This window comes from Myripristis murdjan, chromosome 9 (genome assembly GCF_902150065.1).
Source record: "Myripristis murdjan chromosome 9, fMyrMur1.1, whole genome shotgun sequence".
Classification (NCBI taxonomy): Eukaryota; Metazoa; Chordata; class Actinopteri; order Holocentriformes; family Holocentridae; genus Myripristis; species Myripristis murdjan.
This window is the reverse complement of record NC_043988.1, coordinates 7,558,263-7,573,953: the sequence shown is the minus strand read 5'-3', so window position 1 is coordinate 7,573,953 and position 15,691 is coordinate 7,558,263. Positions and strand designations below refer to the sequence as shown.

The following is a 15,691-nucleotide window of genomic DNA, read 5'->3' as shown; positions in this document are numbered from 1 at the left end:
ACCCATAAGAATCAGCAGAAATAAAAACCTCTTTGCTATGGCATAGTTGACCTGATAAGATTTTTTTTTTTTTTTTTTTTTTTTTATATTTCTTACTTTTAGCCTTTCATAAAACTTTTTCAGCCTGCAGACAATTGTGTGCTATGTAATGAGAACATCACTGCAATCATTTAAATTACTTAAAAATCATAAATTGATTGGTTGAATTAAAAAAATCTGTTCATTAGAATAACTGAGCAAGCTCTTACAACAGAAATATATTTGTACTTGCTTTAAATATGCAGACAATAGTAATACCTGCCATGCCATGCTGAAAACTTCTTTATAAGTTTGGTACATTTTTTATAAAAACAAATTCAAAACAATCCAATACTGCAGTAGCTTTACTGATAGCTGTACTGAAGATGTGATTCACTAAGAGCAACCAGAGGTAAGCAAAATATGACATTTATGTACATAGAACAATACTATTAAGATTACTTGATACCTGTTTTGGAGCCGTCGCCTGTTGTTGGTGAATGGCGCCATCCAGTGGTAAATCCGGGTATTGCGTTTAACATGTTGCTCATCAGCCGAATGTGAGATGCTCTTATATTTGATTGGCTGAGTCACACCAACCGTATTTCCTGCGGGTGACAGACTCCCTCGATGATTGGTGGAACTGCCGAAAGTAACTAGTGATTGGACCTCTGACCAATCAATTTCCAAAATGCCGGTGCTGGGAGGCGGAGCATCAGTTGATTTGCAACTGCGGGTTTCGTCAAGATGGCGGTGGAGCTGACGAAAGCGTATGGTGGCGCGTCGATAAAAAATATGATTTAGAAAGGTTGTTAGGTGTCTTAAAGAAGAACATTACCCCACCTATATCGGTGAGTATTTTTTTTAAATCCAGCACTTGACACTTTGAGACTCGCCAGACATCCCCAAAGCCGCGGTTAGCTGCTCAGACTGATGGTTGCTCGTTAGCATATTAGCAATGATGTAACGTTAGGGGCCTGCTTCACTGCTGCAGACTGGACTGATGCGCCAAACCGAGCTCCTTCCCCTGCTTAATTAGCTTAATTAAATTATATTTTGTACCATGTGTGCACATTATCTGATGCAGATGGGTATGTGCAACTGAGGGACGAAGGTTCTTGTTTTGTCCACGGTTTTATTTGCTGTGATTTTATACACCAGACACTCATGTTCAAAGCAAATTCCCCCTGGAACAATAAAGTCTACCTTGTATTAATTAATAATGTGCTTTTCTAGTAACTTGCAGCAGGATAAATGTAAACGGTGCGCCGTGCCAGCACTAAAGGGCACACATAAAAAGCCATCTTCCATGGCTGGTCGTATATCCCTTCAAATGACGTTGGCTATAACAGTTAATTACGTTACAGTTTCTCACTTAAGCTCTTACTGTTCCTCTCTTTTAGCTCGAGGATCACAGTGGAGGATGATCAGTGCCTAGACCCAACATTAAGCTGAATGCATTGTGATTTCCAATAATTGAGACAGTGATTCTGAAAGCTGTCTACATTAATGAAAAGAACAATGTAGTCAGCTTAGCATATTCAACACTGATACGTGGTCTATACAGGGATATGCTGCATGTGCTTTGGTTTAAGAAAAGATCCAGAAAGTCTGTGGTCAGGTCAGATTTTGTAGTAAGTTACCAGCAATAGTCCCTATTATAGAGAAAATGGAAATAGATGACATTCTACCCCCTCTCCCCTTGGAGCCGCCTAATGATTTTGACCAGGATGAGGGCAGAGCACCTCCACCACCTCCCCTGCAAACGTCCAGTGACGCAGAGGTAATGGACGTTAGCTCTGGTGGTGATGGATACACACACACCCCAGGGGACGAGGAAGCCAAACCCCAGCAGCTCCTTGCCAAGGGTTCAGTAGCTTTCTGTAGCCATCTCTCAGATGAGGCCAACCCCAGCCCACCGTGCCCCAGAACGGCCCGCCACGCTCCCCCGGTCACCAAGTTCCTACCAGACCTGAAGCTGCTCCGAGATGTTAAGATCAGTGTCAGCTTCACGGAAAGCAGCAATAGCAAAGACAGGATGGTTTTGTATACAGGCGTGGGGCAGGAGGATGGAGGGGAAGTTGGCTTAGACAGCCTGAATGGTGAGTTGCATGACTCAACTAATGAGCAGGGAGCAGCCGAAGGTAGCTCTGGAGTAGGGAGCGCGGCAGGCGCAAGAGCAGAGGAGGCAGAGGTAGACCTGGAGAATAAGGTAGAGTTTGCTGTCCTGGATGAGTTGGATGACTTCTACGAGAACTTCTTGGATCATGATGGGGAGCACGGTTGCTTCAGGTCTGAGGCCGTAGTTCAGCAGGAGCAAGCTGACGAGGAGGCCCTGGCTTACTCCTATGAGGTATGTCTGTTCTCACCTCTTCAGAGAAGTTTGATCAACAGATTATACTGAACAGCTGTGCATTGGTTTGTCCTCTGTGTCATCTGGCTAAAGTTTCGCCTCAATACAATTCATAAATATACAAGCAGATTGCTTAATCAGATTGAATACAGTTATTTTAAAGGGCCAATGTCCAGCATTTTGACGTCAATATACAATGGTCAAATTAATTGCGTTAGTTGATTTCATTACCATAAACAATGAGATAATGGTGAACATGATCAGTATCCTCTGTTTGTCCTGTCTACACAAACTATAGCCTCCCTAGTGTTGGCTACAGTTAGTGTTTCCCAATGTGAAAACCACATTTCCATAAATTTTGTGTTCCTCTGTTTCATCCTGTCCCCCCCTTCTTGGCATTGCAGTGTTTTCTCTAGTCATGACAGCAGAAACTTCAATAGTTGCCAGCATTCAGGATTTTCGCCAGATGTGTTAAGGAAGCTGAAATTCCATTTCAGTGTGTGGTTTGAGGAAAGAATTGAAAAAGAGCTGCAGTCTGGCTCCTGACACTGGACTGCATCAGCCAGAATCAAACAGTTGAAAACCTTTTAACAGGATCAAACAAACCACAATGTCTTGAACGCCATCCCAGTCTACATAAACTTCTTGGTGAAACCGGCGCCAAGAGCGACATATCTAAATTCCACTTAACAGAGACAGCAAAGACAGACACCCAGCCAACATTAAAAAAATAAATAAAAAAAACACGCAAAAGTTACCCAGGTTGAGTGTAACAACATATTGCTTGATGTTTTTTTAATATCAAAACATGTATTGGCATTAAGGACAAAAATTTGGCATCGCACAACTTGAAAGTGATTTTCAGTCACTCTTTACACCGTTTGCTACTGCCAAAAAATCAGAATGGTTTTGTTCTTCTGTGGCAAAGCATTCACTAAAGCCTCTGACCATCCTTTCTTTCCTGGCCTTAACCGTTGTTTCTTCCAGGAGGAGTTCGACAATGATGTGGACGCCTTGCTGGAGGAAGGCATGCCAGTTCCCAAAAAGATGCGGATGGCAGAAGACAAATATGGTGGTGACAGTGACCACCAGTCTGAAGGGGAAGGAGGTGTTCAGCCTATGATGACCAAAATTAAGACTGTCCTGAAGAGTGAGTGGTGGATCTGTCTGTTTTAGACCTGTGTACTGTCAAGGATCTTAAAATAGGATTTTACTTCAGTACCACAGGAAACAATACAGTGCAATACATCACTCAGTATTTATATTCAGTATGAGTGGATCTTGCAGTGAATTGATACCAATTATAGTGTCAGCACTGTGATACGCAATTACATGTATTGGTAGTAATGGTCGGGGAAAATACAGGCAAATCAGATTGATATTTTCATCTGAATTTTAGGCAAATAAAATGCAACATGGAAGAATAAATGCCAAAAATTCCCAACTCTTTGTGAGATGAACCTAAATATGCACAATAAACAGACTCACTTTGGTCACTTTTAAGTGCAGGTGATAAGGAAAACATCTGAGTGGTGTCTCGTGTCATCACAGGATTTAATACAACATGGCAAAGTGTGTAGACAACATAGCTTTTATTGTGTCTGTTTTGTTCATTTTTGTTTCTGAATTCATTATCTGTCCCAAGCACCGGACCTAAGGGTTGCAGACACTGAGGTAGTAGCACTTGGCATTGTGAATGGATATAGTTTGGTCGCAAGGGACCTCCATGCCAATTAAAGTTGCAGTGAGATGTTGTTTAGTTACATCTAGAGGAGTGGAGGTCTTAAAATGTGATGAAAACAACACCCACTCTCTGGGGTTTAGTGAGAGTGATTTCAAGCTGTGTAGTTCCACACACAAACCCAACACTAAACACGAGCGCAACAGGAGAAAATAGACGCCTCACTCAAAGCTGCTTCCATAGCATACACATCTATCAACAGCAAGACAAGTGCCGTTTTGACTTAGGTGCTCGTAATCAGATCAAAATGTGACTGCATGGCTCTGAGTCCACAGTATCTTTCTCTAGAAAACATGAATTCATTAATGTTTATTAATGTATCCCTCCACAACACACATGCATCATGTTGCATAAATCCCCAAATGCACAACATCACTTTCATTAAAGAAATACAAAAAGTACTGAGGACCGCTCCAAAGGAGTTGTGAGACATGGGTCGCAGTAGGTTACATAAAATAAAACAATGCACAAGTATTAATGAGCATATAATTTAACATCACACACTTAGAAAAGTTTGCCATCTTCTGAGGATTTTGTGGCAGGTCTTGGCATATTCATTAGCACATAGGTTACCAGATAAAATAATGCACAGTTTATCGTAGTCATCTAGCAGATATCAGTGTTTGTGTTTCTACCAGGTTCAATTGCCCGTGGAGTAACACCACATCATAATTTAGATACTAGAATAGATAAATAAAAGAAATGGTATACATCTTCTCAGTCACGTTAGTCTTTATCTCTTATGTTTTTGGGACGGCACGACATGTATGTACTGTATGTGTATCACTTGTCATGAAGATTTTTAGATTTTATGTATTTATACAATAAAACAAAAGAGAGGACCAAATGAAAAGAAGCACATTGTGCAGGTGAGATTGAAAAAAAAAAAAAAAAACCCAAGTCACTTATAGAAGGAATTTCACTTCAAGGAACATAACAAGCAAGTACAAACCTCAAATAATCCATAAAAGTGAAGTAAACAAACAAACAGGATGAACAACACAAATAAGCAAAAAGAGTATTTACCTCATCGTACCAGCACATAGTAAACGAGCAGAGTGATTAGTGCTGGCGTTTTGTCTGTTTTTCCCAGGTCGTGGGCGTCCGCCCACAGAGCCTCTACCTGACGGATGGATCATGACATTCCATAACTCGGGCATTCCAGTCTACCTGCACAGGGAAACCAGGGTGGTTACCTGGTCCAGACCCTACTTCCTGGGCACTGGGAGCATCAGGGTAATATATGATGCATGTATGGTATTATATTTGAAACAGTCTCCGGGCTGCAATTTGAGAATTTTGAATACTAAGATTCCCCCTGGTCATGAAGTATCATGGAATCTAGAGACATGTATTCCAGATGGGTGAAACTAGGGAAAGCGACACATTCTTTGGAGAAGTTAGGGAGATTTAGCAAGGGGTCACTTTACAGGAATATAGTAAAAAGTTTTTTACAACCTGTTTCAGAAGGGGATTGCGTCGGATGTGTTTTTGGCTATTTTCTTGACAGCCTGCCCAACTTCAGTGGGAAACAGATGGCTCACCCCTTTGGAGCTTTTCAAAGTTGGAAAAACAACTAGGAAGGAATAACACTTTTAAAGAGTAATTTTGCACCCAATTTGAGCTTCTCTTTGTCAGCGTCACAGTTTTGAAAAATGAAAGAACGTGGCTGTGAAGTGGTGGAGAGGAAGGGGGGTTTGACTTGGTGAGTGAGACGAGGGAAGGGGTGGACTGTCTCAAATCTTCAGCCACTTTTCCACCGCATGGTACGGCTCAACTCTGCTTGATTGTCCATCAGGCAAACGTTGTGGAGACCACCAGCTTGTCCGAGAGGATCATCACAAGAATCATCATGGCATCATCATTGCGTGTCCTCCGATGCAGGATTTCCTAAACTCTCCTGTATTTTCAGCAGTGTTTTGTCTCTCCACTGAAACAAAACTTGTCTCCTTGCAGTGACAAACAGCCAGATGCTGAGAATCAAGATCACTATCCCTTCAGTATCCTCCATTGTTCCTGTGTGTGTTGCATTGAAGATGATGTCACAGCAGTTTCGTGTGGTGTCGCTATGACGACCAGCTGTACTGAGGGAGTACTGTGTGCTGTCGAAAACGAAATCAAGAAAAGTACCTGGTACCAAAAACAAGTAGAGTCGAATCACGTTGAGCCGTACCAAAAGGTGGAACAGCGGCTTAACTCGATACTGGGAGAGACACAGGACTGCATCTCAGTGAACTGCTCATTTTAACCACTGGAGGGCAAATTCAGTTCAATCCGATTTTATTGAATTCAGCCATGTTTAGTGAAATAAATGTCACACCAGCACATGTGCTCAGCTATTACAATGATCATTGTTTACTTAATTGTTATTTAAGAATGAAGTTAAATTAATTGTTTACTTAATAACTAGATTAAGTTTCCCTGTAAGGCCATGAAAGTATTTTACATTAGATATGGTGTAGTGATGACACCTCCCCTTAAGTTAGTCCTGTCCCTGTCTTGATACAGAAACATGACCCTCCCACCAGCAGCATACCCTGTCTGCACTATAAGAAAATGAAGGAACAGGAGGAAAGGGAGCTGAATGGGGAGGTGACGCCTAACGCAGAGGTGTCTCCAGTCAAGCTCGGTGAGGAGGCCAACGGCATAGAGAGGGCCGATGAGCCGGACTCCACGGCCCAGGAACAAGAGGAACGCCCGGCTTCTAGCTTGGCAGAGGCCACCCCGGATGGGGAGGGTATCTCTGATCCAAACGTGCTGAGCAAGGAGTCCCAGGCCTGTGACACTGCACAGGGAGCCCTAGGACAAGTCAAGGCCAAGGTGGAGGTGTGCAAGGATGAGTCTATAGGTAAGGGCACACGGATACATCACAGTATTAAACAGCCCAGTGCCAGGATTATAAAAAACTGATTCCGATGTTTTTGTTAATGCAATACATCAGTCATAAGACCTCACTGTTTAGTGTCAAGCTCATTTATGCAAACTGACAGAAAAATATATTTGGCATGAGAAAGGACTGCTCAGCAGCTTGATGCAACTGGCACATCAAAATTACTTAATAGTGAAAGCAGTCAAATGGCTAATTGTAGTTGCAATGCAAGTGTTTGGAGGAGACAGCAGCTAATTACATTAATACTAATTTGATCTGAAGAATGCTGTTTGAAGGAGTAGAAGTTCTCACAATAAGCTGGCTGAGGCGAAATTGGCACTGAGGCAGGATGACAAAGACAGCAACTATCCCACAGCAGTGGAAAAAGTTTCCAAAAAAAAAAAAAAAAAAAAAAAGACTATTATTTAACACTGAATGAGTAGTCCTTTTTTGGTAGTGGAAAATATGGGGATATTTTTCTGTAAGCCAGGAATAGTTTACAGGAAAGTCCCTTTTTGTTGTGTCTTTACAATGGCTAAAATTTTGATTTTAGAGAGATTAATCTTAAGCTACTATGAGAATATAAATAATAGTAATCATTTAAAAAGTTCCACACACATACACAAAAAGAGAGTACGCCAACAAAGTCCTCTTATTGAACCTCCTCACAGACCTTGAAGAATTTCGTGGTTACCTGGAGAAATGCTTTGACTTTGAACAAGTGACTGTGAAGAAGTTTCGTACTTGGGCCGAGCGAAGGCAGTTCAACAGAGACATGAAGAGGAAGCAGGCGGAGTCAGAAAGACCCATCCTTCCTGCCAACCAGAAACTCATCACACTCTCAGTCCAAGATGCCCCAACTAAGAAGGGTAAGCACAAAAGCTAAAAATTCCCGCGTTATACATCACATAGATTTCATATTTCCAAAGGAAGAGGTTGTTTTTGAGCCAAAAGTTCTACTGCTTATGTGTTCATTATTCCAGCAACAGGTGTTACCACGTCTAAGTGATTCTGCTAGTCAGCTGTGCAGAGGATATCAATCTACTCAAATTCAGCCCATTTCCCAGTAATTTGACAAAAAAGCCATAATTATAGATTTCTCCGGATACCTGACTGTCCACAAGAAGGAAAAAGTTGAACTCTGTCCTGTTTAGCTGGAGCGCAAAGAATTTTGCTGGGAAAAGATTGCTCAGTCTTCTGATGGCCTCGTCCTTTTGCACTCACTCTTGTCCAGTGTTGATGTTTTGTCTTTGTTTGCTTCATCAGAATTTGTTATCAACCCCAATGGAAAGTCAGAAGTTTGCATCCTACATGAATATATGCAACGAGTCCTAAAGGTCCGACCTGTTTACAACTTTTTTGAATGTGGTAAGTTTTCTTCCTGTACCAGTCATGATGGAGGGTGTCAGTGATTTTGGACCCTACCGCATTCACTCACTCAGTTTGACATGCCCAAATAGCGAGATGAACTAGCTCACCACCTCTTTTTACAGTATATTTTGCATATCAACAGAGCATGACTTTAAGAAAATACAAAGTTGTGAGGAAATATTCCAATTATGCAATAAAATCATTCAAAATAGTTTATGGATTTCTTTATAGTTTATAAAATGCTTTTCTTTTCATGCATCAGTTGTCACCACAAAACTATTTATGTAAGTTATAAACCAAACTTGTTAAATTCAGTGACCTTGTTTGCTTTGGATTTCAATAATCATAAGTCAGCTAAAGATAATCAACCAAATTAAACTATAAACTTTATGGCATGAATGAAATAGGACACACAAGCACTAAAAACACTGGCATTGTCTGTTTGTCAGATGACCGTTAAAATCTGTGTTTTGTCAACGCTGATCATGACTACATTATTGAAATCATCAAATCAAATGTGAAACTTTGTGTCCACAGAGAACCCAAGTGAACCCTTTGGAGCCTCAGTCATTATAGACGGAGTAACTTACGGCACAGGAACCGCAAGCAGTAAAAAACTTGCCAAGAATAAAGCTGGTAATCTATTTTGTTTATCTGCTGTCCATTCAACCTAAATGCCTCCTCTCATGCTCTCCCTTTTGTCCAGCACTGCAGACAGTATTCTTTGCTGTCACCCTTGATTAAGAGTAAAAGGGATTGTTACAATGCTAAATGTTAAAATGATGTCAGTGATCTTAGGCATGCTTGTGTGTCTTTTGTTTTGGTTACCTTACTGTTGGTTTGTTGTGAACTGCAGCTCGATCCACACTGGAAATCCTCATTCCTGACTTTGTGAAACAGACGTCTGAGGAGAAGCCTGTTGAGGGTGATGAACTGGAGGTACATTCATTTATTTATATATTTTTCATCATCAGCAGTTATCTGGCTTGGTTTGTGGTAAAAACAACAGTACAATAAGTTCAAGTGTCACCAACAATTGAAGCCGTTAATAAAGAGTCCAGTATTAATACCAGAGATAGAGCAAGTGCACCTTAACTGTTAATGGGTGGTTGACCTTTCAGCCTGGAAAAAAGTTTTTTAAACTTTAAATATTAGGCATGAAAATTACTGACTTGTGTTGCACCGACTCTTAGATTTCCTAAAATATATTCAGTCTTTCAGATTTTGTATTGGAAACTGAATTTATTCAGCAATTTGTTGTATTAGTGCCTAAAATTGTCATATGGTGTCGCATGAAAGTTACTGTAAAATGAAGATGGGGTATACTTTTCTCAAGTAACTTAATTTATCATAATTCTTTATCATTACAATCGATCCTGAATTTCCTTGTGCAAATACACTACATTTTGTATTATATTTCTAAATCATGCGCAGACTAAGGCATCTATCCTCAGTCTTTCAAAATATTTTAGATGAAATCTGACATATCTTCAAAATCTAAAACAAATTTTGACTCTGACTTTTAGGAATCATCACAAACAAATTGTCACAATTCTGAATGTCACACCAAATGATATTGTGTAACACCATGGGATGAATCGCACCACACCACACTTCAGTGTCAGTGCAAATATGCAGATTTTTTTTTTTTTTTTTTTTTAAGAAAAATCACCTAAAAATGTGGAACATTATACAGCAAACATTCATTTATAACAAACTTAAATTTTCAGTTTTAATTTTAATTGATTTTATTTATTACAAATGTAAATGAGTAAATGTGTTAAAAAGCAATTCAGTCTTTCTTATTATGTCAAGTGAAGGATTGGGGTCTGTGTGATGAGCTGCAACTACAGAGACTACAGTCTGATTTGTTTGGCAAAACAAAGGCATTTTTCTCTCCAAGCTGTTGCATCCAGTTCACCTGCAGCTCCTCCCCACCATATATCCCCATGATCTGTCCCACATATGGTTTGTCATCATATTTAACATTAACAAACTGCCCCTCGATGTATTTTTCCTGTTCATCTGAACTCGTCTGGAGGTCAAGTTCACATGATGTGACTTCTGACTGGACTTGAGGCTCTCCAGTGGGAGAGCTATAATAGCTTGACTGAGCACATAGAAAGACAAAAAAGGACAAAACATACATGAAACTTAGCTATTAGTTTTAAAATAGAAGAATAAATTGTTAGGTAAAATGAAATATTATAATGTCTGTTGCAAAATACAGTTTGAGATGGTGTGACAATTTTCAACCATGTTTGGTTGAAAATTGTGAAAAAGAATTGCATGAATGCTCAGTATGTTTTCGAGAAGCATGTTCTGAACAATATAAATTGTTTTGACAAATTGAATTTTTATTTATTTGTGTTTGACGCCATGGACAACAAAAAGGCCATGTCACGTCAACCACCCTAATACATCTTCAGCAAAGCAGATACTGTGGTAACATTCAATGTGTTCTGTCCCACAGTATTTTAATCATATCAGTATAGAAGACTCAAGGGTGTACGAGCTGACCAACAAAGCAGGTCTACTCTCGCCATATCAGATTCTTCATGAGTGCCTTAAAAGGTAAGAGGCAATGCACAGTTCCACCATGAAAGGAAACTGGCTTTTTTCACACACATACAGCCATTGTTTTGCTTCAATTTGCTTGGCTCTTGATCTCAGTTAGTGCACAGTGGCCAGCAAGGGTAAAGATATGGAAGGACCAAAAAACAGTATACCCAAGGCTTTTAAATGTTGTGTAGTCAGAAACTTGCTCCAAAGAGAAATTCTGCTGGCATGTAGTAACTTTAGACCTGTTACTAGCCTTAGCCAAAAAAAAAAAAAAAAGGATTCAACAGCATGTGTTGCTTCTCTGACTGCAGAAACCACGGGATGGGAGACACCAGTATTAAATTTGAGGTGATTCCAGGGAAAAACCAGAAGAGTGAATATGTGATGACATGTGGGAAGCATACTGTGCGTGGTTGGTGTAAGTACATCTGCTACCTTTTCTAACACACCAGAATCAGGAATTTGGCTGTATGACAGTCTATAAAGTTGACATTTTCAACAGCAACTTGTAAATAAAGAGAAATAACAGTAAAATAGGCTTTACCTAGCTGTACCCTCCAGAGTCTGGACCTCACCATCTGTTGTGGTACACCATACCTTCAAATTACATGTGATTTATGTTTGCTGTCTTTACCACAGGCAAGAACAAGAGGGTTGGCAAACAACTGGCATCTCAGAAGATCCTTCAGATGCTTCACCCCCATGTGAAGAACTGGGGCTCACTGCTGCGAATGTACGGCAGGGAGAGCAATAAGATGGTCAAGAAGGTAAGCTCCCTCCCAACAGCTCCAGATTTCCTGTTTTCAGGGAAAACTGGAAGAAATTTGTTTTTTAAACCCAGATAATTTTGTCATTTAGTCAGATTTGCAGCCACTACTTTGTCCCAATATTCAATATCTTTATATTTCCATGCCATAAAATCAATAATGCATTATAATTGTACAAGTATTCAGTGTTTCTCCCATAATGTATCTTAGTGTTCAATGATCTTAGCAGTGTTAAGATCATTGAACACTATAACACTCCAGTGAAAATCTTGATAATGACACTCACTGAAAAATACTCAAACCTGCAGGAGGCTCTGCCAGAAATATTTGATGAATAATTCAAATAAATCCAAGTTAAGAAGTTGGAGTATGCAGCTTTCCTTTGTTTTCAACTGAAAAATATTCAGGCATACTTGTGTGGAATCCAGTCAGAATAATTACAGTTAATTTAGTTATTGGCTAACTAACTAATTAAAAAAAAAAAAAAGTTGGATCACTGCTCCTGCTAACTTCTCCTAATCACCTGAGGAACCACTCCTCATTCTAAACCAAATTACCAACATATACTTAGCAAGGTGTACAGCAACTTACATTCTCAAAGGATTAAACTCACAACAAAAAATGTCACGTTTGTACAGACATGGCCAAGAGTTACTGTTTGAAAGACATATTCAACAGCATGACATACTATATTCAGGATTTCATCAACTGCAACTCCAGCTATGTGATATTTAGATTGGAATGCACTTGCAAATGCTTCTGTAAAGGTCTCCGCTGTATGCACCGGCAATCTGAACTATCCAGTGGCTGAACACTACCTTGAAGCCAAGCATGGGTTGTGATAGCAAATTAAAAATGGCTGGAATAGAGCGGATTTCCTTTGATGTCAGGGGTGGACATAGATATATATATATCAAGACTTGTAGGCTGATGCACATTGGTGTATTTTAAACATGATTTAGTGCTTGCAATAAAGGTTTTTTTTAACCCTTTAACCCACATTCCATCTTCCATTTTTGTACTTCGTCAAGCTATTTGAATTGCAGAAAAATGTGTGGCAGAAAACGTAAAGTGCAGCTGCAGTGAAAAAGCAATACCTAACAGGTCATCATTAAAATGTAACATATGCTAAAATATACTGGTATCAACAATTGTTGCCTGCACTTTGGAAAATGTCACAATTTTACTGGCAAAATCCAGAGGAGCTACATTGTTTCTTCATCTTCATTATGAGACAGCCACATTCCATTCACACCATTCTGTATGCCTGAGCTTAATCAAGCTCTGCATTATGTGAGCTAATCTTCACCAAGTTCTAAAACATAATGTTTTTACAGGAGAACTCGGACAAGAGTGTGATTGAGCTTCAGCAGTATGCCAAAAAGAACAAGCCAAACCTTCACATCTTGAACAAACTGCAAGAAGAGATGAAGAAACTGGCCAGGGAGAGGGTAAGAATTATGTCTCGTTAGAGCTGCCAGAAGAGGGGAGCCCAAGACCCCCGAGCTCTTTTACTTAATCTCAGCTCTTTCCCCTCCACTAGACCACATTAAGTACTACATGTAGACTGTGAGCATTTAGTTGATGCTCCTGCTCATGGAAACTGAGAATGAGTGCAGCAGTAGAATAAGTTTAAATTCACAAAGTTTAAATGAGTGGTAGAAACATGAGGACCACAGAGCTTTGAGAGCTATAATACTGATATATGAAGGTTTTTGTCCTCTGGGATCTGTGCTTAATTTTGTCATTCTGCTATAGCTTGAATTTTGTTCTGTTCTAGTGCACTTAATTACAGTCCACTGACTCAGGTTTTGTCTGAGGTAGCTAGATTGGTTAATTTGAAACATTCCTCTAAATCACAGCATTCAACTAAAAATGAATTTTTTTGTTCTCTCCTTTTTTGAACTTTTAACAATCAAATAAAAACACTTCATATTCATAAAAAAACAAGAAAGGCTAGGTTAATTAGTGACCACCTCCCCCCCTTCCCAAACAGATGTGGTACCATGTTGGAAATGAGCCCCTCCTGTATCTCAGTTGTGGTGTGTGTGTTGTGTGTGTGTTTCTCTACCAGGAGGAGACCAGGAAGAAGCCCAAGATGACTATTATGGAATCTGCCCAGCCAGGCAGTGAACCCCTCTGCACTGTTGACGTCTAAGACCAGGAATCACTGATGAACCATGGCACTGAACCCCAGTCACTGTCACTCTCACACTCTCTCAGACACACACACACACGTACACACACACACACACCGCCATTAATTACTTTTATGCATCACTGAGATCTAATGGCAATACAGCAGCGCATTCACAGAGCCAATGGCACTGCTTGCTTATTCCTCCCACGTTTTATTGGTTCACTGTCGGTAGATGTAAGGGTCAGGCAAAATGCACTAACAGACAGTAGAGCAAACGTCGTCTACCTCTCTAGATGCATTCTCTGTATGGCACTAGGAAAAACCCAAGGTGCGGAGTTGACGTGACTTGATAACATGAACCACGACAAAATCACCATGGCATGCTTCTCTAACTGCAAAGAACCACTAGACACCTTGGATTTGTTTTGTAGTGCCGGTTTCAGCAAACCGCAGACTTATAGTGCCGGCACCTATAGGTTTGTTTGTGCTTAAAATATTTGAAAGGGATTACTAATACTTGTGTACTTATACCATTCGTTTTAATTGGGAAACAAAGTTACATGTCGTTTATTGGGTATTTTAATGGTTGGTGTTATATTTTGGGTGATGAATTCAAATATGCTGTTTTGTTTTTCTTCAGAATGGCCAGATATTGTCTTGGTTTGCACGATGAAAACATACGTTGTGAAGTGATCACTATTCAGAATTATAGTTATGCACTTGTGTCCTGTCAGATATTTTTGTCAACTGAACATGCTGTTAGTACAGAAATTTTTGAATGTGTGGGAGTGACTTGTTTTGTAGTTGTGTATAAGAGGGACTAATTGCCTTTTTTTGCCCTGGCAAAACAGGAAACATATCAGCAGACAGCTGTAAAGGCTGCTGTCAACTAACGTCCTGCTCCCCTTGCTAACACTGCAGAAAACCCAAGCACAGGGCCACAGAGTACTGTAAGAGGTGATACACAAGGTAAAGGTCGTTTTGTTTTATGCTTTTAGATGTACCTAGCTTTTCAACATGCTGACTTTTATCACAAACCAGCCATGCCATACACTCCAAACAACCACTCGGTACAGTTGAGTTGCTTTTCATTTTCAGTGCCCTTATGAAATCAAGTCGGCTACATGTTGCCTTAGTTAATCCATTTCATGAAGGGCTCTGAGTATATACATAGGACCTAAAACACCCTTCGAAGGGAAGTGGAAAGACCAAGCCCCTTGTACTTGATAAAGCATTTATTGTCTAGCCAATTAACATTTTTAAATGGTGATATAGCCTATAAAACATTGACTCTCTAGAAATTAACTGCCTACAGCATGTGCAGATTTTTAAGAATTGTCTTAATGGATTGTGTATTTGGTTTGTGTACGTTAGCCATCATTGTGACAGTTGATCATGTGTCTTGATCATATTTTCTGACCTGGAGCAGAATAAACTCTCCAAAAGGCAGCCTTGCCAAAATGAAGTTGGTACACTTACCTCGAACACAAAATGCGATTACATCATCAAGTCCTACAAAAGCTAAAGAAGCAGTGCATACCAAAGCTTAAATACAGTCTTATGCATTTTATAGAATACGTAGTGTTGCTGCAAACCGCATACAATAGAAAAGTCTATCTATATTAACAGGAAAATACATAGATGCAATACTTGCTGGAACAAAAATAGAAACTGCTGTGCATTCATCGTGTGAAGTATTTGGCCTGTGCTTTTTTCCAGAATGTTAAGTGCATACATGGACACTTCACAATTTGTAGACACAAGGCTGTTGTGATACTGTAGATTGCTTGAAGAATGTGCTTTCCCTACCTTTGTGTGTTCTGTCTTGCCAACTGTGTGTCAGTGTGTGAAGAAGAAAAAAAATAAAAAA

At 39.9% G+C, this 15,691-nt stretch overlaps 1 protein-coding gene across 1 annotated transcript; it reads left to right on the top strand.

Annotated features, from left to right (window-relative positions):
• Nucleotides 1-736: 736 nt before the first annotated feature.
• On the top strand, nt 737-15,678 carry dgcr8 (DGCR8 microprocessor complex subunit). Its single transcript, XM_030059805.1, has 14 exons — nt 737-869; nt 1,422-2,371; nt 3,359-3,521; nt 5,206-5,348; nt 6,621-6,960; nt 7,653-7,850; nt 8,248-8,349; nt 8,890-8,988; nt 9,209-9,291; nt 10,826-10,926; nt 11,226-11,332; nt 11,554-11,681; nt 13,019-13,132; nt 13,756-15,678. Exons 2-14 carry the CDS (start codon nt 1,688-1,690, stop codon nt 13,837-13,839), a joined length of 2,346 nt encoding a protein of 781 aa, XP_029915665.1. The 5' UTR covers nt 737-869; nt 1,422-1,687; the 3' UTR covers nt 13,840-15,678.
• The last annotated feature ends 13 nt before the right edge of the window (nt 15,679-15,691 follow it).

Coding starts and splice junctions, on each gene's coding strand:
- dgcr8 (XM_030059805.1), top strand. CDS start 1,688: ATGGAAATAGATGACATTCTACCCCCTCTCCCCTTGGAGCCGCCTAAT. Junction 7,851..8,247: donor AGATGCCCCAACTAAGAAGG/GTAAGCACAAAA, acceptor TTGCTTCATCAG/AATTTGTTATCAACCCCAAT. Junction 8,350..8,889: donor TTACAACTTTTTTGAATGTG/GTAAGTTTTCTT, acceptor TTGTGTCCACAG/AGAACCCAAGTGAACCCTTT.